Source organism: Eublepharis macularius, chromosome 19 (genome assembly GCF_028583425.1).
Source record: "Eublepharis macularius isolate TG4126 chromosome 19, MPM_Emac_v1.0, whole genome shotgun sequence".
Lineage (NCBI taxonomy): Eukaryota > Metazoa > Chordata > Lepidosauria > Squamata > Eublepharidae > Eublepharis > Eublepharis macularius.
This window is the reverse complement of record NC_072808.1, coordinates 15072498-15099268: the sequence shown is the minus strand read 5'-3', so window position 1 is coordinate 15099268 and position 26771 is coordinate 15072498. Positions and strand designations below refer to the sequence as shown.

Below are 26771 nucleotides of genomic sequence, written 5' to 3'. Positions count from 1 at the left end.
TCTACGGCTGGAGCAGCTTAGGAAGCCAGCTAACTGTAGACATACCTCTGGATTTATTTTTATTTATTTATTTTTTATTTATGTTATTTATATTCCGCCTTTCTCACTGAGGGCGAAGCTACAAGTGACGAATGACACTTGAACGGCAAGTGTATTTCTCCCTGTTCACTTGCCCTCCACTCAATCCACTTGCCGTTCAAGTGCCATTCGTCACTTGTAGCTTGGCCCTGAGACTCAAGGCGGATTACATAGTGTGGGATTAGTACAATTAGTGGCAAGGACAAGGGCAGGCATTTCCATACAGTGTCAAGAACATTTCCAGAAACAATGTCATGAGGTAAAAGAATGTAAGTTTACAAAGATCTAGTATCACCAAAGATCCAGTATGAGACAGAACATAATCAATTCTAGGACTTGCATTGAACAACATAAAGCACAGGTAGGATATAGGAGTACATATTTAAAGCAACAGGTAATAAGTAAGGCAACATAATGGTGAAATCTATGGTTTCTAAATCATTAGCAAAACATCTGGGATCCCTTTCCTACAATACCACCCTCTTCGCTGAGAAAAAAGGCCTTTTTGAATAATTCACTTTTGCATTGTTTGCCGAAAGCCAGGAGAGTGGGGGCTCTCCTGACCTCCTCAGGCAGGCCGTTCCAGAGGGTAGGGGCCACCACAGAGAAAGACCGTGTATGAGCTGCTGTTGATTTCGCCCATGTACAGGCTGGCACCTGCAAGAGACCCCGTTCAGATGAGCCCTCCCAACACCAACACAGGGCCTTATGCCAGTGTCTTGCCAGCAACAGGGACCAGACTTACAGCTAGGGTTGCCAGCCTCCAGGTGGAGGCTGGAGATCCCCTAGAATTACAACTGATTTCCAGGTAACAGAGAACAGTTCCTCTGGAGAAAATGGCTGCTTTGGAGGGCGGACTCTACGGCATTATATCCTGCTGAGGTCTCTCTCCTCTGCAAACCCCACCCTGTCCAGGATCCGCCTCCCAAATCTCCAGGAATTTCCCAACCTGGAGCTGGCAACCGTACTTGCAGCAGTGGGGTCTGCACCAGCACAACTCCTGCTTCCACCTTAGAGATACGCCAACATATCAGCTAGTCGATACCCTAAACACTTCCGCCCTCCCCATCCAGGGCTGTGCTGGTTAATTAACTTGCCTATTTCTGCCTGGTAAATCTCTATTAAAGGGACAGGACATTTTTTTCTCCCAGTTTTGGGCAACCCTACACTTTCTACATCAGCTCTGAGAAACCCCTGCATGTCTACCAAAGAACTCCAATCTCTCCTACGGGATTCTGGGGCGTTCTCTTAGGCCAATGTTCAGTTAACGTGGTGGAGATGTCTGGCCACCAAGCCTCTGAGAGCCAAGCTACAAGTGATGCCTGACACAGGTTGGACACTTGTCAGCTTCCCTCAAGTTTTGATGGGAAATGTAGGCGTCCTGGTTTTACAGCTTGGCTCTCCATTACAGCTGCAAGACCAGGATGCCTACATTTCCCATCAAAACTTGAGGGAAGCTGACAAGTGTCCAACCTGTGTGTCACTTGTAGCTTGGGTCTTAGACTCTGTTTAGCTCTGCTATTCTCGCCCCACTTAATGGCTAAGGACACCCTTCTCTGCATTAAGGTGCCTCCAAACTTGAAGCCAGGGTTTCAGTCATACAGGCCTTCATAATGTGCTATATTTCCCTTAAATATTTAGCAATGCCTCCCTGCTTCCCCCCTCACATGAGCTTTTTATTTATTTGCATAGAAGTTAAATCTTTTAACAAAGGTCCTGCTTCCCCCCCCCCCCCCTAAATAGTTACTTTTCATTTGTGCCTGATATTTCCTCGTCTGGCACAGGAATAAAAAGTTAATTATACCTATGGAACTTGTGCTTTTAAATGTCTTAATATTTTATTTTACTTCTCAGTAAGCGCAAAATAGCCGCTTGTAATTTTTTTTTTAAATCCTAATGCCGCTAATACAAAACAATAATTAAAAATATGAACAATATTATTACGCTTGCTGTAATTTTTTTTAAGCCCGCTGCAGCAAAAGCTGATAATCAGCCTTTTTTCCCATGAGCGCCATGAGAAAAACAGAGAAAAGGAAGGGAATTGTTAAGATCCGAAAGGGACAGCAGCCCTAAAAAGGTTTTTAAAAGGTAGCCCTGTGAACAGTCCCGTGGCACAGAGTGGTAAAGCTGCAGTACTGTAGCCCAAGCACCACTCACAACCTGAGTTCGATCCTAGTGAAAACCGGGTTCAGGTAGCCGGCTCAAGGATGACTCAGCCTTTCATTCTTCCAAGGTTGGTAAAATGAGTACCCAGCTTCCTGGGGGTAAAGTGTAGACGACTGGGGAAGGCAATGGCAAACCACCCCGTAACAAAATTCTACCAAGAAAATGTGGTGATGCAACATCCCCCCCCCCATGGGTCAGTAATGACTCAGTGCTTGCACAGGGGACTACTTTTACCTTACCTATGACCCCTGTATTTCCCCCTGCTGTCACTCAACAGGGCAACGGAGGGAGGGAATGGGGAACAGCACCTTTAGTTAAGATCTGAAAGGGACAGCAGCCCTGGAGTGGTGCTTGGAGAGGGTGCGCACCTTAGCAAGGTAGAACATAGGGTTGCCAGCTCCAAGTTGGGAAATTCCTGGAGATCTGGTGGGAAAAACCTGGAGAAAGTGGGGTTTGGAGAGAGAAAGGATCTTGGCATGGTATAATTCCATAGGGTCCGCACAGGTGAACTGATCTCTGTGGCCTTGTAATTCCGGGAGATCTCCAGCCACTACCTGGGGGCTGGCAACCCTAGTAGAATGCCATAGAGGCCCCCCCCCCAAAAAGCAGCCCATGTCCCCCAGGGAACTGATCTCAATGGCCTGGAAATCAATTGTAATTCCGGGAGCTCTCCAGCCTCTACCCCAGAGAGGCAACCCTGTCTATAAGGGGGAGAGCTTTAGCCTCGCTGCAAAAGTGCAGGGAGGGGAGGGGCTGCGCTGCAGAGTGCTTTTTGTGTACTACACGCTGCAAATCGCAAGATCCCGGCTCTGTCTTGCACGCACCATTATCTCCCTTGCGAGCCTCGCCGGATGCGAAGCGGAGAGCGAAAGCCAGACTGTGATGGGAAAGGAATTCCCGGCAGGCCAGCCGCAAGCAACCGCTCTGGCATGGTTGCAATGCCCCCCCCCCCCCGTTCTCCCAGCGCAAAACTAGGCGTTGCAACCCCTCCGGCTGCTCCTCTCCACGGCTTGCTGCATCCCAAAGATGCAAAGGCTCCCCACGGCTCGCTGCATCCTGCTCCCCGCCCTGCCGAGCCAGCCCCATTGCAACCCCAGCCTCTCCGCCTGAGCCTTTTTTCCCAGCCGGGCTCAGCTAAATATATCCTGGTTGGCTCTGCGGCAGCTCGGCTGGGAATTGCGCCGCAGCTGCTCCAAGAGGGCAGCGCTGCAATCCCCCCGGGCATCTGCAAAATCTCTTCGTTGCATTCGGTGCAAAGCACCTCTTCCAGCTTGCCCCTCCTAAAGGGAAGATTGCAGCCCGCCTCCCTGCAATCCAAGCTCCTTCCAAAGGTTGCCCCGAGAACAGCTAAACTCCGCTGCCTCTCGAGGTGTTCTCGGCTTCTGCCTTCTCATTCTAACCTGCCCTGTATTCCCCCCCCCCCCTTCTTGAGACGGCAGGCTCCCCAAACCCTGGCAGCTTGCACGGCTCGACTGCAGTCTCGGACTTTGGCAAACCCCCGCCGCGCAATTCTAATGACACCCTGCAGGATACACGGCCCTGTTCTTTTGCGCTGGGTTTGTTTAATACCGAGTAGGGCTCCTGTTACATAAGCAGCGTACATGGTGGCCCGCTAGGGGAGTGTACGCGAGGGGCTCTCGGAATTGGACAGGACGTGCTTACAAGCTGCACGATCCGTTTTGTTGCAGATCTCTACACGGGCTGCCTGCAGTTCTGGGCTATTGCAAAGCAAACGCTCCTGACGTTGTAACGCAGCTGCTGTTTGCATAACAGCAGACCAACTTTCACTCATTCCAATGTACTCAACCCACAAGCTTATACAAGCTGTATATAGTCTTTCAATGAGCAAGACACCTGCAAATCTCTGCAGTGTGTATTGGTTACACCCAGGGCTTTTTTTCTGGGGAAAAAGGTGGTGGGTTGCCAGTACAGGGGGCAACTCTTGGCGGGACCTGGTGCGTCTGGTACTACGTGTGCGCGCAAAGTGCCCGCATGCTCCCAGGGCCAATAACATCACTTTGGGTCAGCTGGAACAGAGGGGGGCAGTTTTTAAAAGTTTAAATCGCCCTTGGCGAAAATGGTCACATGGCTGGTGGCCCCACCCCCTGATCTCCAGACTGCAGAGGGCAATCTAAACGCCCCTCTGTCTGGAGATCAGGGGGTGGGGCCACCAGCCATGTGACCATTTTCAAGCAGTTCCAGAACGCCGTTCCACCGTGTTCCAGTTGAAAAAAAGCCCTGGTTACACCTTAGCTTCCTGAGCACTGCAATGTGCTGTCCTATAACCCTGTTCTTCTTAAGGCAGTTAAGTAGTTTTCAAACATTCTATCATCTCTGAGAGTGTGCAGAGTGTGTGCACACATGTGCACGCCTCTCTCACACACATACAAATAGTTCTGAGGCTAGGCAAGGTGCCTTTGCATTCAAACAGGAAGAAACTTTCCAAGGTCAGAGTGTCTTTGAGCATGCGCTGATCGCCCACCCCAGCCCCGAACACACTAAAAACTATTTTAAATGTATTTATTTTTTAAAAATCGTATGCCACCTTTATAACCAAAACAAGGTCCGCAAGGCGGCTCATATAAATAAAAGGGAGACAGAGAATTTTTCTCTCACTGGTTTTACATCTGCATATATCGCTAGCCGGCCAGGAGGAGAAAAGATTTTTACTGGCCTAACCAGAATGTATATGATTGGCAACCCTCTCTTCCAGTGCTATTGCACCTTGTTGCAGCGTTTGCTGTTGATAAGCAAAACGCTGTATCATGAGAACACACTCCTTATGCACACTCCATGTTTGTGCGGCAAAAAAACAAAGAGAGAGAGAAATATAATCCGCCGTAGGGCGAAGACATCAAAGCAACTTCCTCTGAAGTTACCTGGATTTCGTTGTAGCACATCAAACCTAATCTTCCATGATGGTTTGGGCAAAATCCACCTGCCCACTGCATTGCACCATGCTGGCCTTCCCGTCTGGTGCAGGTACTAAAGTCCAGTATGTAACACTTCACTGTTTGACTGGACTGTGCATCCGCATTGCTGCAAGCTTCACTTCCTGAATGTTTAACTGTGCCACCCACCCACAGAGTGGATTATAACGCTAGCTCTGCCAACGATCCTATCCCGAAAGATCCTACACTTCGGCACGGCTGCTCCCCATGCACACATTAAGCTTATGACTCAGAAGGTGTTCCAGGGGTATCAAGCGCACCTCCTCCCTATCTTGCAGTCCTGAACCAACCCTCTTGCTGCACTGGGGTCTGCCGTGGTCTGTAAGCACTGGGAGAGCCGAATATCAATGTATGACCTACAGGTTTGGGATTTCAGCCTTCTGCTCGGAATCTCTAGAAGAAGAAATCAATAAGCTATTTTCTGCTAGGCTTGGAAGCATCCGCTATTCACTTCCAACCTCGTGATCACCAGGCTCCGTCTTCCCAAAGGTGTCAAATACTGCCTGGCTCTTTCTGTGACACCCCCCCCTCACACACACACACACACACACACACACATGTATACCAGGTATTTCCAAGCTCCTCCCTTTAATTCTGAAGCTCCCCTTCCCCTGAAATCCCAGGCTTCAGGTACCTGACCACTAGGGTTTCCAATTTTCAGAGTGGCTGGAGCGCTCCTGGAATTACAACTGATATCCAGGCCACAGAGGAAATGGTTGCTTTGAAGGGTGGACTCTATGGCATTATACCCCCCAATGAGGTCCCTCCCTTCTCCAAGCTCCACCCCCAAAATCTCCAGGAATTTCCCAACCTGGAGCTGGCAACCCGACTGAGAACCCTCAGTACAGCACTGTAGCAAAGCACTCGCCCCGCCAACACTGTGTCATAAACATGCCACTTTGGTCACAACATGAGAAGAGCAGATTCTCTGGAAAAGTCAATAATGCTAGGAAAAGAGGAAGACCTAAAACGAGATGGCTGGACCCAATAAAAGAAGCCACGTCCTCCAGTTTGCAGGATCTGAGCAAGTCTGTTAATGATAGGATGTTTTGGAGGTCTCTCATCCATGGGATCGCCATAGGTCGGAGATGACAGCACATAACCCACACCCACACAAACGTGCCACAGAAGCCCTTTCCAAGCATTATGCTTGACTGCGTATATGGGGAGAATGCGCTATACACAATCCTTGTGACACACACAAGCCCCCTTTTGTCTGGAAGGGCAACACTCGTATATTCCAGCTTTGGAACTTGTGTACCAGAACCCCTCCATCTGAAAGTACGGAATCTGAACATGCGCATGCTGCCACTTTCAGACAAAATGGTGATTGCATGTATCGCGAGGATCACGCATAGCACATTCTTCCCATATTGCAGTTGCATATAACACCTGAAAAGAGCTAGAATCAAATAGTAAAAGTAGACTGGAGGGGATTGGAATTCACCCTTGGAAAAGAAATCTCCCTGGAAATAAAAAATTAGAATGTCAGATAGAAGTGTTAGGCCTGTATACTGATTCCTATGTTCAGAGTGGGGTTTTTTACCTCCAGAAAAGTATTCAAACATGTCACACACACACACACGGTCTGCTACAATCAGCGATGCAGCCCCAGAAAACCTTTAGTACGTGATTCTTCTGAACGTGTTGCCTTTTGAAGAGGAATTCTCTCGGGTCCTGTGTACAACCACAGCCGCCAAACATTAAAGCCCCTGCATTGTTCTCTCTCTATGGCAAGCAGTCAATATCCATTACCAAAAGACTCTCTTGCCTGCTGTACCTCCAGACTTCAGACCAGACAGCATAATATATTGCAATAGGCTCTTCCTGGCTAGGATTGCCGGCACAGCCCCTGTCTTTGTGCCTTCAACAGTAGCTTAATGTACAGACTGTTGGCAGGTGAAGTTTCTCTCCGTGCTGTAAAATACTCCACCAGCTGGTTTCTGCAGATCGAGGTGCACAAGAGCGGGCCAGGCTATTTTTTTCCTTGTAAGCTGGCACCTCTCTTCTCCACCCACACTCCATCACCGATTCTCTCTGCACCACCGCTCCGAAGAGTCTGTTATCGTTTGCTTCCACGGTTTTCTACACAGTGAAAGCATAATGCACCATCCCGGGGAAAAGACTAGAAATCAACACCTCCTGGAGCGCCACATGCTATCTCTCCTTACAGCACATCGAAGCGCAGTTTCCCTGCAGCCCACCCGCCCACGAGTCATGCAGCGCTACCCATTGCTGTCTTCAAAAAGGAAGGCTGCAAATACTGTGTTGTCCTGTGTTGAGGCAGGCACAGTAGACTGGTCCCGGGCTCAGCCCTGGCTCCTTTTGGAACATTGCAGCAAAGCTGTGAAGGATAGGTTTCCTCTGGGCATACACTAGGGATACCATACCCCCAGTGGGGGTGGGGTATTCCCCCTGCCCCCACTTACCTGGCCAGTGGAGGGCGCGCGCACCTTCTGTGCACGCTCCTTTGCGGCACTGCGCACTCCTGCACTCAGCAGCCACCTGGATCAGCCCAGTTTGGCCCGGATCAGGGCCGCTGTGGAGTGTGGGAGCGCTCCGCAGCAGTTCAAAATGGGCCCGAAATGAGCCCGTTTTGGCACTTATCGGGCCCATATTTGGTGCTGTGGAGGGCAGGAGCGGTCCTGTGCTTTGCAGCGGCCCAAAACGGGCCTGGTCCATGCCAAAACGGGCCACAAACTAGCCTGTTTTGGTGCGGATCGAGCCTGTTTTGGGCCACTGCAGAGAGCAGGAGTGCTCCTACCCTCCACAGCGGCCCCAATCCAAGCCCCTGCGGAGCGTGGGCGCTCTCCGGGGGGGGGGGGGACGTGCCGCATGATGACATCACTTCCTGGAAGTGACGTCATCACACTTGCGGGGGAGCTTTGCGCGCACGCACCCCCTCTGTCCCCGGAAAGGTGAGTGCCAGGCCCCAATCCCCCCGCCAGGAGGTTGAGGAAGCCTGGCAACCCTAGCATACACTGAATGTATTTTCTCCTTACCACTGAGTGTAAATAATTATATTTGATTATATTTATTGTATTTATTTATTTACGTCATTTATAGTCCGCCTTTCTCATGGAGACTCAAGGTGGATTACACAGTGTGTGATTAGTGCAGTCAGTTTCAAGGATATTTCCATAAACAATGCCCTAGGGTAAATAAACATAAGTTTACAAAGACTAGCAAGAATCCAATACAGAGGTCAAGAAATGCTGAAACAGAACATAAGCAATTCTAGGGCTGACATTAGACATGAAGCACAGGTCGCTCATAGGAGCACATATTTAAGACAGCAGAAGTTTATGGTGAAGTTTATGGTCCTTAACGCATTTGCAGAGAGCCCCTCCCTACAATACAAAAGCCTTTTTGAATAATTCAGTTTTGCATCGTTTGCGGAATGCCAGGAGAGTAGGAGCTCTTCTGACCTCCTCGGGCAGGCCGTTCCACAGGGTAGGGGCCACCACAGAGAAAGCCCATGTACGGGCAGCCCATGTGCAGGGTGGCACCTGCAGGGGACCCTGTTCAGATGAGCAAAGTTGCTGTGGAGGAGCATAGGGAAGGAGAAGATCCCATAGGTATGCCGGGCCAAGGCAGTGAAGAGCTTTGATTGTGATAACCAGAACCTTGAACTGAGCATGGTAGCTGATAGGCAGCCAATGGAGTGACTGCAGAATGGGGTGATGTTCATGCTCCTGCTCGCTCCTGATAGCAGTTGCGCCACAGTGTTTTGCACCAACTGGAGTCTCCTAGTTTGGATCGGAGACCTATGTGTAATGTATTACAATAGTCAAGTGTTGATGTTACCATAGCATATACCTCTCTTCAGGACAATTTAATGCCCACTCAGAGTGGTTTACAAAGGGTGTTATTTTTATCCTCATGTGAGATGGGTGAGGTTGAGAGAGCTCTGAGAGAGCTGTGACTGACCCGAGGTCACCCAGCTGGCTTCAAACAGAGGAGTGGGGACTCAAACCCGCTTCTCCAGATTAGTCCTGCCGCTCTTAACCACTACACCAAAACAGACTATAGTTCAGGGGTCCCCAACCTTTCTGCAGGCACTTTTAAAATTTTGAGAGGAGATGGTAAGCATCGCCCCAAAATGTTTGCCCAGTAGGTGGAGCCAAACCCAAAATGGCTGCCACAGGAGATGAAGTCAAACAGAATACCTCCTTCCTCACACTTCCTGGAAGAAAGAAAGCCTGAAGGGGGGATGGAACCACACGGGAAGGAAAGCTTACCACAGTCCTCCGACGGAAAACTTTTTAATTTGAATGAGAGCCACCAATAATAAGCCCTATATTAAAATGGCCCAATCCAATATATGAAAAGTGCAGCAAGGGAGGTACAGGAGGGCACTGCGCCATCCACACGCCCCACATTAGGCAATGCTGCAACCAGCCCAAAGAATCTTTCAAGCCAGAAGATTTGGCTGCAAGTCAACTGTGAAGCCATAAGCGTGGTGCCTGTGGAGATGTCCCATGGTACATTAACAGGCTACACTTTACGAAACACACCCTAGACTTTCACTTCTGAAAAGAAACTCAAATCCCCATTAGGAACACAACTAGGGTTGTCAATTCAAGGTTGGAGATCTGGGGGTGGAGCCTGGAGGGGGTGGAGTTTGGGGAGGGATCTTAGCAAGGCTGAGATACTACGAAGTCCATCCTCTGTGTATTCTGGAAATCAGTTGTAATGCCAGAGGATCTCCCCATGTGAAGACTGACAACCCTAAGTGTAACAATCTCCTAATGCTAAAACAACTTCTACTTTGCAAAAAAGCAGGGCTGATATGCCTTTAATAGCTGCATGACGTACAGAAATTCAACAAGCAGCGATTTCCCACAATTTTTGCAAATCCACACTAGGAAATACTGACTCTCTGCATGCTGCGTGCAATTTAAAGGTACACAAGCTCTGCCCAAAGGAATTGGGGAGACAGGCTGTGGGTCTTTTCTCCTTTATGAGGCAAAGTATCTCTCTTTTGATGCCGCACCTCTCCTCCTTTGTCCAGAGCCACTGCTAAGCTCTAAACATTTCCAGTAATAATCCACTTTCATGAGGCTGCAAGATTGGGAGGGGGGGAAATTTACTTCAAAAACTATTCCAGTTCTAGGAGTCAAGCACCTCACCTCTGTGGTTCCCCTTAGAAAATCCTCTCCCACTTTTCCAGACCAAAGGCCCACCTTTAACCACCACCCACAAACCTTTCTAATGCTTCTGTAATCCATTGTTTCTACATTTACAGCACCTGTCTACACCTGCTCCCCCTTTAACCTCACCTCAGTTCTCTCTGCCAGCCTTTTCGTTTCATTCCGCTTTCCAGGGAACTGACTTAAAACTCTTGAGCTGAGTAATCATCTGCCCTTTCGATGATTACTCAGATAATTACTGACTTTAAAAAAACCGCACATTTGAACAAAGCTCTAACATTAGCTCCTTTTTGAGATGCTACAGGAAGTGAGAGATAGTTTAATAAACAAAAGCTTCCACTCCTATTGTCGGCTTCCTTTTCAAAGGAAAGGCTGTATATAATTTTTTTCCCCATTCCTTATTTAGCAACATTCCAGAACTAACCTCTGAAAAAGAAATTTATGCCTTAACAGCCTCGCGAGTTTGAATTCATTCAAACGCTCACGGGCTTGATTAATCAACTGAAGCCTATAGATAAACTCGGACTAAAGCTCAAAGCCTTTCTACTGCCCCCTTCTCTCTGGTCATGGCACAATGGATGCAACCTGATTTACATCAAGTTGTGAGCAGCTCTGGTGCTCAGCACTTTGGAAGGAAGGCTGCTTCCATATGGAGACAATTGTCTGTAATACTTTCAGCGCAGCCACCATTTCCAAACCCCTCACCCCGAGGGCTTCTTTTAAAAAATGGGAATTGTTTAGATGGCTATAGCGTTACAACAATCTGCTAGAACAATCTGCTAGAACAAGTTCCCAGCTTCCTTTAAAAAAAAACTCTAGCCCTTTTTGTTGCAGAGTTATAAGAGGAAAGGTACAACCTTTGACTGTCAAAAATTATATGGCTGGCTGCTATCTTTCCAAAAAGATTGTGGCAAACCAGGTTGGGGAAAGACTGCAGCAAAGCAGCAGCGAGGCATGGATGAATGGAAGACAACAGCGTGTGTTTATGTTTTGGGTTGTTTTACCATTGCTTTTCAGTTCAGTATCAGATTTTTGCTTGTTTTCAGATCTCTGCTATCCTTACCTATTGCACTGTTTATTGAATGTCCCAGCCATTAATTGTATTGACTTATTCTATGTAATCTGCCTTGAGTCTCAGTGAGAAAGGTGGACTATAAATAAATAAATGTGGATAATTCCCCCAAACAGCCCTGCTGTAAGGAAGCCAGGGCACAGCATAACACCCATATAGAAACAGTCTGACTAAAGCATGGCTTCGTTTTATTTCTCTGTGCCAACTGCACCTGTCTAACTTCTGCCTGTCCCCAAAAAAGCAGGATGCTTGTCAGGGAAAAAATGGTGCAGCCCATCACAAGGCTATTTCCGGGGCTTCCCAACCCATCCCTGCTTCCCTCTTTCTTTCCCTGGAGGAAGGACTCATTGGGACCCAGCAGTGACTACAGACAACTTGCTACCATGTGATTTGTGCAACTGCCCCAGGTACAGTGGTGGTGGCGGTTACTAGACGACTTGATGCCGCACAACTTGCCTGGGCCCGGCAATGGTCTTCGCAGAACTTGTACAACTGCCACCACACAATTCATCCGAGTAAGTTGCTACTGCACACCTGGGCCAGATTTTTCCCAGCAAGAGGCTGCACACCAGGGCCAGACTTTGCCCAGCAAGAGGCTGCCAGAGGGAGCGGAGGAAGGAACACCCAGAGCCAGTTTGAAGAGGTTAGAGTGACCTTGGACCAGTTAATCTCTCTCAGCCTAATCCCCTTCATAGAGTTGTCGTAAGGACGAAATGGAGAAGAGGAAAATGGCCGTTTTCACACTGCTTACTGACCACGGAACATTGTGCCAAGCTCCCGGAATGACAGTATCCTCCTGGCGCGATTTTGCGCCAGAACAGTTCTCGCGTGAAATCGCACCAGGAAGATGCTGTCATTCCAGGAGCTTAGCGCGATGTTCCGTGGCCGGTAAGCAGTGTGAAAATGGTCAATGTATCGTAGAATCACAGAGCTGGAAGGGGCCTTACAAACCATCTAGTCCAACCCCCTGCCCAATGCAGGAACAGCCTAAAGCATCCCGACAAGTTTTCATCCAGCCACTCCTTGAAGACGGCCAACGAGGGGGAGCTTTCCCCCAGCATCTCCTTGAGCATCTTGGGAAGCATAGTCCCAAGGCCTATGCTTACAGCCATTTCAGCACATGACGGCCAGTTGCAAAGCAAGGTTGGCACAATCTCTGGGAGTCAGTTATGTGTGCCTGAAATGACACATGCAGGATCCAGCATTTATTGCACGCTGGACGTGGTGGACGTCAAATCCTTCAAGCCACAGCAGGTGTACTTCTGTCAGCTCACTATACGCTGGAGTGCCTAGAAGTCAACATGGGGAGACTTTTTTACATCCCCAGAGACTTATCCTGGGAATGAACCCTAGAGCCCAAAAAAAGGAGAGAGAGATAAGTTTGCAAACGAAAAGGGGAGGAATAACCTACAGCCAGGGTTTTTTTGCAGTGGGAACGCGATGGAGCAGAGTTCTGGCGCCTCTTGAAAATACTTGGCAACAGTGCATGAAAATAATATTATTTCAAAGAATCCCGTGTGTTTCTTCCTCATTCCCCTCTTGAGAGTTCCGCCACCTCTTTTCCCAGAAAAAAAACCCTACCTACAGCTATGAGGATGCCATAAACTCCTAGCACAGTGGTCCTCAAGACGCCTGCTGGTGTGTTTCCTGGCACCCACTTGCTTCTTCCACAAAGCAAAGAACCAATCTTCTATGGGGCTTCAGAAGAGCCCAGGAGGCATTACCTTTGTGTTTGCATCCTTCTGGAAACAGCTGCCTCCCTGGCGCCACCCATCTTGTGGCAGCCATCTTGCAGTAATGCCACCTAATACCTGTTATCCAAATTCCAAAACTGCTCACTGGCTCAACGGTGTTGGGGACCCAACTCTAGCTCAAATTAGGAGCCAAAGTAGTCCTTTTAAAAAATGGCAGAAGTCCCTTGATCATTATCGGCAAGCTAGCCCAAAGTCCCTATGTTTATTTATTTACTTATTTGCATTTATATCCCACCCTCCCCACAATTAGGCTCAGGTAGGGGTTACAACAATAGTAAAACAAACAAATTAAAATACTTTAAAACACAGGTAATCAAATTACCAAAAAACAGCATCTGCTGTCACGCTCCAGGAAGGCTATAATAGAACCGTAGGTGCCGTGCCGGCTATGGTGGAATTGCCAGGCATATCCAGGGCAGCAGGGTGTAGGGCAGGGGCAGTCAGTCAAAAGAGGCAAGAGAGATGAATGGCCGACACCTCAGCTGTAGGCCCAACTAAACATTTCCATCTTACAGGCCCGGTGGAAAGGTAACAAATTCCGCAGGGCCTGGGTCAGTACTGGGAGAGCATTTCGCTAGGCAGGTGCCAGGGCGGAGAAAGCTCGGCACCCACAAAAACAGGGAAGCTATTTTAACAACAGCAGCAGCACCTATAGTGTTCTTCTAGACAGATTAGTGCACCACTCAGAGATTCTCAGTCACCTGGGGGTGGTGGGTGCCCTCAAGTCATAGCTGACTTATGGCAACCCCTAGTGGAGTTTTCAAGGCAAGTGTCATGCTCAAGGCAAGACCGCCTGTCCCGGGCACCAAGGCAGGCAGGTGGCTCACTGGTAGTGCAGGTGGATTCTACCTAGGTGCAGTTTACTGAGATTTCCCACTGAGGTCAATTGCCAGAATGTCAGATAGAGGAGCAAGCAAAAGTGAGTCCAGGAGTCCAGCCAAGGGTCAGAACCAATAAATGAGTCAGATAGAGAAGCAGGCAAGAGAGAATCCAAGAGTCAGGCTGAGGTCAGAGTCCAGGAAGTCAATTCCAGGCAGGGCAAGATCCGGTCTAGTGCTTCCAAGCACAGAGCTGCTGGCCACAGAAAGTGGCAAACACCATTGCTTCCCCCACTGAGCTCCATTCAGCGTCTCCCTTTTATGCTGCTCTAACAAGATGCAGGTGTTGCTTCTTCCTCTGATAGCCTTGCCTCATTCTCAGAAATCAGCCTCACCCTATGCTGTGCCCACAAGCGAGCACTCCTCCGTCTTTCCCACACAGCCGCCTTTGCCTTACTGTTCCTTTTCTCAGCTGGCCCGGGAGGCCCATACTCTGTGGGAGACTTCATTTCCAACTAACAGAGGTGGTTTGCCATTGCCTGCCTCTGCAACCCTGGTCTTTGTGGAGGTCTCCCATCCAATTACTAACCAAGATCAACCCTGCTTAGCTTCTGAGATCTGACGAGATCAGGCTCAACAAAGTCAGTGTCATTGTTATCCCCGCAATACACCTGAGGAGCTGGGCCTGAGTGGAGTGGCCACTTGCTGAGTTCATAGCAGTAGTATGGGATTTGAACCAACAGAGTGCTGATTTGAAGCCCAACCACTTACAAAAAGAAAATTCTGGCAGAGTGTAGGAACTCTGAGCATGTGCAGTATGCTACCCCCAGCCCATGAAAGATATTTTAAAAATTATTTATGCATAAAATGTCTCTGGGCATATGCAGAATGTGAAGGGAGCACTTTCTTGCCTATCTAAAGGTTGTCTGGGTATGTTGGCAGATTCAGCGTCCTGCACCTTATGCTGCAGTGGGGGGAGGTCACTTGATGTAAGATGGCAGACAGGTCTACCGGTGAGAGGACATGGCTCAGGGTTACTCTGGGCTTCCCTGCATAGCACCAGGAAGTCCAGCACGAATGCAGTTGCTGTTTTGCCAAAGTCACCCTGCAAAAAGATGCCAACAGTCACCTCTGTACCTTCAGGTGCTGGCTGGGAATGCCCACGCTTGCAGTCACAAGGCTCTCTGTGGTCACAGCACAATTGTGCACCAACACATCCAGCAGCATCCCAAGTGAGGCCTCTTAAGGTAAAGGTAAAGGTGCAAGCACCTGTCATTACTGACCCATGGTGGGATGTCGCATCACGACGTATTCTTGGCAGACTTTTTGTTACAGGGTGGTTTGCCATTGCCTTCCCCAGTCATCTACACTTTACCCCAAGGAAACTGGGGACTCATTTTACCGACCTCGGAAGGATGGAAGGCTGAGTCATCCTTGAGCCGGCTACCTGAACTCGGCTTCCAGCAGGATCGAACTCAGGTCGTGAGCGGAGCTTGGGCTGCACTACTGCAGCTTACCACTCTGCGTCACGGGGCTTCTTAGCCAAACCGTGTTAATCACTATGCAATCTGACAACAAGAACAGTTTGAATTTTTTCCCCCTGACTTCGTATCCCTCAGCTCTACCAACAGGATAACAATCTGGGGAAATCCTGGCTGGGTGTGTGATCTATGCCAGCGTGCCACAAACAAGGGGGAAGCCTGGGCAAACGGCTCCCGAAGATTCAAGCAAGCTTGACTCTCCAGGGCACCATTGTCTAGGGAAGGGTGTGGGAGACTGCAAGGCAGCTGGGGTGAAGCCGGGCTGCCTTTGATCACCGGCTATTCAGCACAAAGATGAACGAATGAATTTTTATTGTAACAGTCATTAGACCAGCGATACAGATAAAATCAGGACATAAAGCAAGATAAAATACATTGTTTAAAATCCATATGCTTCAAGCGAGATATACAAACACCTGTCCCGTTATACTAATATAAAAGGTAAGCTTAATAAAGTCCAGAATGAAGCACAGAGATGCACACCGGGCAGGAGGCAGCAGGGGAGCAGGGCCTTGGTAGCTCTTCCTTAGGGCGGGCTGTCTCTGCCACAGCACCGAAGACACACGGACCCCCCTCCGTCTCAACATGCTGTGAAACAACAGCCTTTGCATCCTGACACATCCTTCCCAGCGGGGATCGGCAGCCTCCTTTGACAAATGCCAGCTGTTTCTTGCTCCTGCGCAGCTCCTGCGTCCTGAAGGCGCAACCTCTGGGGCAATGCAGGATATCCAGTACATGCAGTGTACCCCAGGCTGTTTGAAAGGGGCACAACATTCCCCTGCCACAATTGCTCCTTCCCCAGGCAGGCACTCTTGATTCTTGCTCTTCACCTCCACTCAAAGCAGATGTTTCCCTGGGGAGGAAATATATATCCCATTCTCCCAGTGACCACCGCTGCCATTCTAGGCTAAACTCAGTCCAACTGGGAGCTGACATACTTTGCTTTGTATTATGATTCTTAAAACCTCTGTGATGTCAGATTTCTGAGTCACCCTGTATAGAAACAAGCTGGGCCCAAAGCGCCAGAGAGCCTTGTAAAGACAAGCCATTCCAACGAGACAGAATGCTGTTATGTGATTTTTATTAAGTATTCCCAAGGCCGGGAGTATTTTTTTGACATCAAACTCGTAGCAGATTAACAGTTTTTGGATATGTATTTCACTCGGGATTGCCACACTCAAGGCAGGGCAAATTCTCCTGGAATTACAGCCGATCTCCAGACTACAGAGATCTGTTCCCTGGGAGAAAATGGCAGCTTGGGAGGGCAGATCTTAGCCCCTCTGAGTTCCCTTTCCACCCCAAATTCTGTCCTCCTCATGCGTTACCCCCAAATCTCCAGGAAACAGTGAACGGGTGCCTGGAGGCAGTTTTGGAGGGGATGAAGGCTAACAAACTAAAACTGTTTTGAAAAACTTAATCCAGACAAGGCGGAAGTGCTACTGGTGGGGAGAAAGTCTGACCCGGGAAATGGGTTATCTCCTGTTCTAGATGCAGTTGCACTCCCCTAAAGGAGTGGGCTCATAGCTTGAGGGCGCTCTTGGACTCAGGCCTCTTTTTGGATAAACAGGTGGCAACCATTGCCCGGGATGCCTTTCACCCCTTCCTAGGAAAGAAACTCTTCAGTGACTTTATCATTATGAAAGAAATAGGGAGAGTGGGCATAGGACATGAACAGTGTTTAAACTGGTGCTATCAACACTGTACCCTGACTTGGATAGCCCAGGTGAGCCTGATCTCGTCAGATCTCAGAAGCTAAGCAGGATCGGCCTTGGTTAGTACTTGGATGGGAGACCTCCAACAAAGACGAGGGTTGCAGAGGCAGGCAATGGCAAACCACCTCTGTTAGTCTCTTGCCAGGAAAACCCCACCAGAGATCGTCATAAGTCAGCTATCTCTTGAGGGCACTCCCCACCACAGCAGCCATATGCCTCTGACAAGCTTCCAAGCTGAGATTGAAGGCCTGCTCGTTTCGGTGCTCCCGTGACCTGGGCTTGGAGCTGAAGGCTCTTGTCTATTAGTGCAGCACCTCCAAGAGAGCAGCTTTTTCTCTTTACAGGGTGGATGTGTGATTTTTGCCCACTCCTCCCTCCTGCTGTACATTCCCAACTTTGCCCCCTCTGTCCCACGCACTCCACCCACCCGAAGAAGAATGATGTTGGTGGGCAAGGAAGGCTGCAGTGATGGGGAGAAAGGCAGACATGTCATCTTCCTCTAACACAATTCTGCGCATGCTGCTTATGAACCAAGCTCTGGTACAACACTTCTGTCCATGGAGGGTTCTTTCTAATTATCATCGCAACTAGTAGTTGATGGATCCGCCCTCCAGGAATGTGTCGAATCCTTTTCTCCCCCAAAGCCATCAAAGCTAAAAGCCGTTGACGTATCTTTTGGCGGTGAATTTCTAAGTTAAATTATGCATTGAAACATTAGCGAGATAAGTACCCAGACGTGTGCGGACGGGATCGTCTTTTCTATGAATGATAGATGGACGGATACGCAAGTGTCCTTTGCAGTGGCTGCTGGGAAAAAAATACATTTGCACAAACATGACAATGTGACCGAAATGGCCCCAGCTTGCAGAATATTCCAACAGTCAGAAAGCAGGCGATCCCATCCACGGATGCAATAGACTGATTGCTAATAGCAAGGAGCCAGCATATAACAGACGTCCAATTGGCCATCTGTGGCAATCTGAGCGTTGGCACCAGCCCTTGCTTGGAATTGACACCCCCCCAGCTTCAGAAATCACATCCTGCTAATTCACAGAATCAACTTGGCCTGCGTGTGTGTTTCTGCTTTCCTGTATCCAGCCTTCCAGCTCCCATGCACAGATCTGATGGGTCAGCAGTCCTCCGTCCCCGTTCTCTTGAAGGGCCCTGTGGCTCAGTCAACCTTCCCCTCCCCAGGCGTGTTATCCCCATGGCAAGATCTTCAGGGTGTGTGTCGGCACTGGGGTGCGGGCTCTTTTGGGCCTGAACCAATTGGGAACAGACGGAGCAGGGGTGGAACGAGAAAGCCAGTAGGAGGGACTATACCATTACAAGAGGAAAAGGGGGAACTGTAAAGACACACTCCGTCCCCTCCCCACACATGGTACAAAGCACAAATAACGGAATAGGGTCTTTTAACACCGCATCACAGATGGTATGGAATATGGATGGCTTACCGTAAGCGGGATAAAGGACAGGGATGGATATGAAGTCAGATGACATCCACGGACTTTTAATAAAAACACAATCCTCCCAGTCTAGAGAAGCAAGAAATAGGACCTGCAAAGGAGAGTCAAATGCTTTCCTCAAAAGGCAAACAGGTATGACTGACTTCCCTCCATTGGAGCTAAAGCGGCTGTCTCAGGCAGCGGATTTCGAGTGACATTAAGGACAGCCAGACGGGAGATAGATCAGATCCACAGTTGGCTGGGAAGTTCTCCTGTGCAAACCCCTTTGAAATGAACAGACCTCGCACAGTGCAAGAACATAAGAAAAGCCCCTGCTAGATCTAGGGTTGCCAGCCTCCAGGTAGTGGTAGGAGATCTCCCGGAATTACAACTGGTCTCCAGGCCACAGAGATCAGTTCCCCTGGAGAAAATGGCTACTTTGGGGCGTGGACTGTATGGAATTATGCCATGCCGAGGTCCTTTCCCTCCCCAAATCCCCACTTTCTCCAGGTTTCACCCTCCAAATCTCCAGGAATTTCTCAACATGGAGCTGGCAACCCTAGCTAAATCAGACCATAATATATAATATATCCATCTAGTCCAGCATCCCGGCCAATGAGGTGCCATGGCGGGCCAACAAAACAGGTCATAGATAGAGACTAAGGCCTTCCCCTGATGTTGACTTCTAGCCCGCGTAGTCAAAGGTTGAATAAATCAAATCCTACCCTGAAGTCATAATTGACTTATGGCGATCTCTAGTGGGGTTTTCATGGCAAGAGCCTAACATTGCCTGCTTCTTTGGAGGGCTCCCATCCGATTACTAACTAAGGCCAACCCTGCTTAGCTTCTGAGATCTGACAAGATCAGGCTCACCTGGGCTATTCAGGTCAGAGCATCTTGAAGTTGGCTGTTTCTGTATATGGAGGTCCTCTTCAATCACCACGGTGTGTAGCCATTGATGAACCTCTCCTAACCCCTTTTAAAGCTTTTTAAAGCGACGGCTTGTGGCCATCACTGTGTCCTCTGGCAGTGAATTCAATGGCAATGAATTGCTCATCTGAGCAAAGCCTTCTAAAGGTGCCACCCTGCTAATGGGTAAGAGCAACAACTGCCCATTCACACACAGTCTCTGTTATGGCTCCTGCCTGAGAACCATTCAGGCGGGCATTTTCACAAAGTGGGTTACAACTGTAGTCAAATCAAACCGTTCCAGTGGGAATCTGAATGTCGTCTACTGCAATGATTAAGTGTAAGTATCCTCTTGCGTTTACGGCGTTGTCTTTGTAATTACACTTCCTACATCGTTTTATAGTATGCCTTAAACATTTTCAGTTTGCGTTCTTTTCTGATTCTTACTGCATCGTAATGTTTTATGGCAAGATTCAAATCCAGTCGCGTCTTAAAGACCAACGGGATTTTCAAGGCGTAAGGTTTCGAGCATCAATGCTCCCTTTGTCAGAGCCCATCGCTTTATGTGGTCTGCTGTTTTATGTTGAATATTTTATGCTGTCTGATGCCACTGTTTTTATATTCTGTAATCCCCCTTGGCCCTGACCTGGATAAGGGAAGCTAGTCTGATCTCATCAGATGTTGGTAGCTAAGCAGGGCCAGCCTTGATTATTTGTTTGTTTATTATCCACTCTCCCCAAAAACAGGCTCAGAGCAGATTACACATATTACAATATTGGATGGTGGACCACTATGCACAGGCAGGCAATGGCAAACCACCTCTGTTAGTATCTTGCCTTGGTTACAACTCAATGAGACTTTCCACTATCAATCCACCTGGAGTCACAGTGAGAAGAACTCTGGGCTACAAATAAAGTAAATAATTAAATAAATACTAATTGAATAAATAAAGTACTTCCTTTGGCCAGATCCTATTGCCCATCGACTTTGTTAAGTGCCCTTGAGTTCTCACATTAAGAGAGAGGGAAAGTTCTCTCTCTCCTCTTCTTCTTTTTTTTCTTCTTCTTCTATCCCATGCGTCATGTTATAAACCTCAATAACGTTCCCAAACCAGAACAGGGGTCTTGCGCCGTTCCCATTCATTTTAATAAGGCCTGCGCATGGAAACTTCCCACAGAATTGCGCCCCCTGAGTTCATTAGTGGGAAGTGCATTTGGGGTTTTCCATGTTAGGCACAAAGGGGAGAGACGTTCATACTGCTTTTTAGCAACCTGTTTTAAACTATTTCGCCTTGGACTTTCAAATAGGGTTGCCAGATTTTTTTTCTGTCCTCTGCTCCTGCTTCCGCAGCAAGTTGCTCTGCAAACACGCATGAGCAATAATACCTATGGCCACATTGAGGAAAGTTGCATCCATTGGTTTTTCTCAAGACCAGGCTGCTGCGAAAGGCACAGTATCAGGCCCCTTCCATTGTTTCTGGTCAGTTGGCAACCCTGCTTTTAGGGCTGTCAACCTCCAGGTGGGGGCCTGGAGTTCTAGAATCACAACCAGCCTCCAGAATACAGAGATCAGTTCTCCTGGAGGAAACGGCAGCTTTGGAGGGCGGACTGTATGACATCATATCCTGCTAAGCTCCCTCCTTTCCCCAGATTCCACCCTTCCTGGGCTCTGTCCCCAAATCTCCAGAAATTTACCAACCCACAGCTGGCGATGCTACCTGCTTGCAAACGCCCTAAGTGTATTTATTTCCCCTCTGAATGCTTATGGGCGCAGCATATAGCACAGAAATCACGTGCACAGCCTTGCCAAAAGCAGGCTTTACATTCGCATTACAAACAGATTGCAAGGAAAGCTGATTTTAAGACTCGCGTTTGAGCACACCCTAAGCTGGAAGCCTTTTTGATGCAGATCCTGTGGGCCCAATCCAGGCAAAAGAGTTAAGTGCTGCTACCGCCCGTTGATTCCAATGGAAGAAGGAAGAAGGCATTTGGATCGTTCTCATTAAGAACAACCAGGCTTGCAAGCGCTTAACTTTTGCTGGTTTGGATATTGTTGTTAGAGGACCTTGGCCTCCACAAGGCCTGCCACACTTTTGGATTTACACACGAGGAGCCAGTGAGCCATCTGTATATAAGCCATACCCAACAAACATACAACACGCTTGTTTTCTATATGCAGGCAATTCTTTTGCACAGAGGGACATTCCATCCAGTGAGCCCCAAAGTGCATTCTAAAAGCCCAGGCAGAGATTGACCTCCTTAATCTTGAACGGGAAAACCTGATAGCCTGAACCGTGGAGGCGTCCTTGGAGGCCCCTCTGTTTTCAGTTCCCTGGCAATGCTCTCTTCAAGCGTACAAATCCTGCTCTGATTGGCACGCAGAAATGACAGGCTTGGATCAGCTGGGCCAGATATAAATACTAGGAGCCTGCGCCTCCATTCTTACACGCTGATCGAAGCAAAACGCCCACACTGCTGGACCTTCAAGAAGGCCAAAGTAGAGAACCCTCCTAGGCATGGCCACCTTCAGCCCTGCCGTGGATCTTACTTAAGAATTTCAGCCCTACATCCATGCCAGAACAAAACATCTGTCTGCTGTGCAGATGTTAACAGCAAAGGCTCCCTGCCCACTCCCCGATTAAAACAAAGGCCACCTTCGCTCCATCCCAAAGCCCATTGACTTTGGAGGGCTGAGTGCCAAACAGTTGCCTTCAAATGCAAGAGGAGGGACGTTGCTTCTCTGTGAATAGCATTCCTGGCAGAGGTGGCTTGCTTTTATCTATCTACTCTCTATTGTTAGTAAGAATCTAGGCCCCTCATTATCTACACAGCAGTCTCTGGTTTATTAGAGTGAAGGAAAATAACACCATATGTTGCATTTTTACAAAACAGCCTTATTTGTTCAAAGAGAGAGGGAGGGAGGGAGGAAGGCTTCTATATAGAAGCCCTGTCCACCCTTAAAAGATGTTAAATCATTCACGTCTGATTCAGGTCTGTTTAGACAGCCTTTTCAAAACAAGATGGACATTATGAACAAACTCTCTCCATAACATGCTGCCTATCTCTTTAGAACTCTTGAAATATGCACAACCCTCCAAAATTATGAACCACCCTGGCTTCAGTAATGTGGCATCTATCTGGTGACTGCTGGGATAACGTAGAGCCACGCACCAGTGAGTTTGCAGGCTGGAGTGGCCCCAAAACTGCTGTACAGGAATGTCAACGAGGTTTTTTTTTTTCCTCTGTGCCTCTTCCTTTGCCTGTAGATCAAGCCCAGTGTGTATCCTTCAAGGGCATCAAAGAGTGATCTCGCTTGATCTTGAAACAATCAACTTTTAGTATACCACATCATCATGGATACGGTGTAGACAGACAGACAGATAAACACCAGCTTTAGCCCAGTATCCTGTCTCTGGCAGTGGGACTGGCTAGCACTAGATGCTACAAAGGGCACCTACCAACACAAATATACTCCTTCCATTCATTTCTAGGCTGTGAGATTCTGTTTCTGAGATGTGTCATCTCTTCAGACCATCTGAGCGCTGAGTCACTGAGGGTTTAACTCATGGTGAAGCCAAATATATCATTTAAGGGTGGGGCTTCTGAGAGCCACTACAAGCCCCCAGGTAAAAAATTCCTCCGGGCCCCCTTCATACCTCTCTGATCCACCCGAAAGCATCACACGAAAGCAAATCCTATAACGTCCCAGCTTTATTGGCCTCCAGGGTGTCCATGGATGCTGGGATTTCCCCCCACATTCCTTGGTCCCCCCCTCCCTTCTTCTCGGCAGCCCTATTTAAGGGCACGACAGGCTTAGTAATAACTTCCCAATATGCTACTGGGATAAAAATGGACTTTTAGGAAGGATTAGGGGAAAGTGTCAGACCTCGTGAATGTTCTGATACTCATCCCACTCACATTGATTCTCCATAGTTTTTAAAAAAGGGTTTATATAAGTTGGAGTTGTGTTAAAAGCCCTTCCTCCATCCGTTTGTTTTGCTGATTTCCTAATCTGGTTATGCAGCTGGCCATTGTCATATCCTGAGGCAGTCAATTCCAAAGCTTAGCAGAAAGTGCAGTATTTTTTAAATCCCTATTGTTTAAAAAAAAAACTGTGTGTGTGTTTTTGTTTCATCTGAAAAGCACCACCACAAGGGCTGGTGAAGAATTAAATGATTTTGGTAGAGCTCAGACTCTGTTTTTCACTCTATAAAGCTGCCCAGGGAAAAAAATTAAGGTCAGATGGGGAAAGGTCCTTCCCAGTTGGTGAGTTGTTTATGCTGGGAGATATGGGGTCGCTCCGTTTGATTGGACTGCCTGTCACGCAACACACATCTATCCCCACTTTAATTTTATTCCTGGAATTAGCCTGAAGGGGGTGATGCCTACGGCCCAGGCTAGTGCTCCTTGACTAGCAGGTCCCAATTGTGCTAAGACGAAGCCCACAATTGTGTGATACTTACTCCACCTGGTGACTTCTGGGAAACCGGAGGACTTTGCACCAGTGAGTTTAAATGCCAGAATGGCCCCCCACAGCTACAGGAGGGCAAGACCACAGACAAGAAGATTGTATGGCTGGGGCAAAAAGGGTGAGCTCAAGGACAACTGAAGAGGACTTGAACCCAGAAGTGGAGGTAACATAGGGCCAAGCTACACATGACGAATGACACGTGAACAGCAAGTGTATTTCTCCCTGTTCACTTGCCCTCCACTCAATCCACTTGCCATTCAAGTGTCATTCATCATGTGTAGCTTGGCCCAGAGACAGAGAAATCAGAGGGCCAAGCTACACATGACGAATGACACTTGAACAGCAAGTGTATTTCTCCCTGTTCACTTGCCCTCCACTCAATCCACTTGCCATTCAAGTGTCATTCATCATGTGTAGCTTGGCCCATAGAAGCAGAGCTTGCTATAAACCATGGAAAGAAGGAAGGAAGGGAAGGGAGGCTTTTTTACTTCTAGACAGAAGCCCAGTCCACCCTTAAAGACATAAAATCATTCATATCTGATTCAGATCTGTTTGGACAGCCTTTTCAAGACAAGATAGACATTATGAACAAACTCTCTCCATAACACACTATTTCTTTAGAACAGAACTCTTGAAATATGAACAACCCAGAAGGAAGGAAGGAAGGAAAGTAGGTCTCCAAACATTGAGCCAAAATTAACTGTGCAGTGTATTCTTTTGCAGTGGTTTAAAGTTGTGGTCCTTGCTAAGGGATTCTCCTTTTTTTGTGTGATGCACGCCAATGGTTACAGCAATAAACTGCCAAACGAATCCAAACACTCCACCCACCCCCAATTCAGAAACAAGAAGAAAAGCTATTGCCACCTACCAGAGAACTAGTTCAGAAAGCAGGCAGGAGGCTTTCCAAGTCAACATCCCCCAACATCTCTCTGCTATTCTGTGACTGGTCTGAGCTGCATACAAAAGCCCTTGGAGTTACCCAGATACCTCAGAGCCAGCATTTCCCTCCCTCACCTACAGACTTATCTCAGCTGGGACCATCAATTCCTGGCCTGTTCCCTGTTAACGATAAATATATCCATGCCGCCCTTCTGCTCAGCTACCCGTCCAAGTACAATCCCAAGGCAGAACACCTGGCAGCCCGTCCGTGTCAATGCGGGGGAGCCCCCAAACCACCTCAATTCCTGTTCTTTGCAGCACTCTGACTATTGCCAGACAGGCAACAGATACTTAATCAGTGATTCCATATAGAAGAAGCAAAAACCAGCAGAAGACAAAATAATGGAATGGACAAACGGACAGATGGCTGGAATTACATGGATTGAGGGGCATGCAGGGAGTGGATAAATGAAATGCAAAGTTGAGTGGAAGGCAGAGGGAAGAAGATTGATTGATTGATTGATTGATTGATTGAGATGTCTATCCTGCCCTCTCTACAAGCAGGCTCAGGGCGGGTTACAGCATCAGAAAGGAGGACGGGGTGATGTGAGGGATACAAGAGAGGGTAAGGCCGCCTGCTTCGTCATTCTGTATGGCAGAAGAACAGAGGCGAGTGAACAGATGGACGGTTGGGTGGGGGCCTGAGGGGAGGCTCTTTTAGACCTCCTCTGTGCAGGTGCAGTTCAACATGAAGGCTCCTTCCGCAGCCCATCGATCGGCGATGCTGTCCAAACCACCCCTGGATACCAACTCATTGGAATTAGGGCAAGGGTGGGGGGGGGGTGACATTTGGTACCGCAGTTGTGTGAAGTTGGGAAACTGACTAGGGCGAAGGAAGGAAGGAAGAAGAAGGAAGGAGGGAAGGAAGGAAGGAAGGAAGGAAGGAAGAAGAAGGAAGGAGGGAAGGAAGGAGGGAAGGAAGGAAGGAAGGAAGGAAGGAAGGAAGGAAGGAAGGAAGGAAGGAAGGAAGGAAGGAAGGAAGGAAGGAAGAAGAAGGAAGGAGGGAAGGAAAGCAGCGTCGACCTTCTCTGTATGGCTGGAAGGGGACATCTAGCAGTCTCTTTTTTATCAGGCCAAGGAAGGAAGAAGGAAGGGTGGGTTGATGGAGGGACGGGCGAGTGGGGGACCGGCTCCCTTTGGCGGCTCCTTACCAGTCCGTGCCCGGCTCGTCCACCACCAGCAGCACTTTGCTGCGCCCCGAGGAGCCTCCAGCTCCGGCCACGCCGCCGACCTGCTCGCTGAAGGTGGCCGCCGCCGCCGCCGTGGTCTGCTTGACGGCGTTGGAGAGGGAGGAGAAGAAGCCCCCGGCCCCGCCGCTCCCCCCGCCGCCGGCCCCGGGGCTGGGGGCGGCCGGGGTCCTTTCCGCCGGGGAGACGCTGCCCGGGGACGGGGAGGTGGCGCTGGGGGGCGGCGGAGGGGGCTGCGGGCGCTGCAGGTCCGTCATGTAGCCGTTGGGCAGGTTGGCCATGAAGTTGCTATCCGAGAGTCGCCGGCGGAGGTAATTCATCTTGGGAGGGGGCTGCTGCTGGGGACCCCTCTCTCGCTGCGGGGATGGGGCGTCCCTTGAAGGGTGGGGGGTCGAAGTCTTCTAGGGGGGCTCCTCGCCACTCCCAGGGGGCTGCCCGTGGCCGGAGGAAGGGGTGCCCTCTAAGCAGCTTCTCCTTCACAGAGGATCCAGTGAGCCAGGGATCTTTCCAGCAGGGAGAGGCTGGAATAGGCGGCTCTCCAGCGGATCCCGTCTGGCAAGCAGAGGTGATGCCACC

At 48.9% G+C, this 26771-nt stretch overlaps 1 protein-coding gene across 1 annotated transcript in view; it reads right to left on the bottom strand.

Moving 5' to 3' along the window:
• Positions 1–26515, bottom strand: part of SYN1 (synapsin I) — a 147901-nt gene extending 121386 nt beyond the window's left edge. The window contains exon 1 of the mRNA XM_055003741.1: positions 26160–26515. Within this exon, the coding sequence (XP_054859716.1) occupies positions 26160–26515 (356 nt within the window). The remainder of the gene's footprint in view (positions 1–26159) is intronic.
• Positions 26516–26771: the final 256 nt, after the last annotated feature.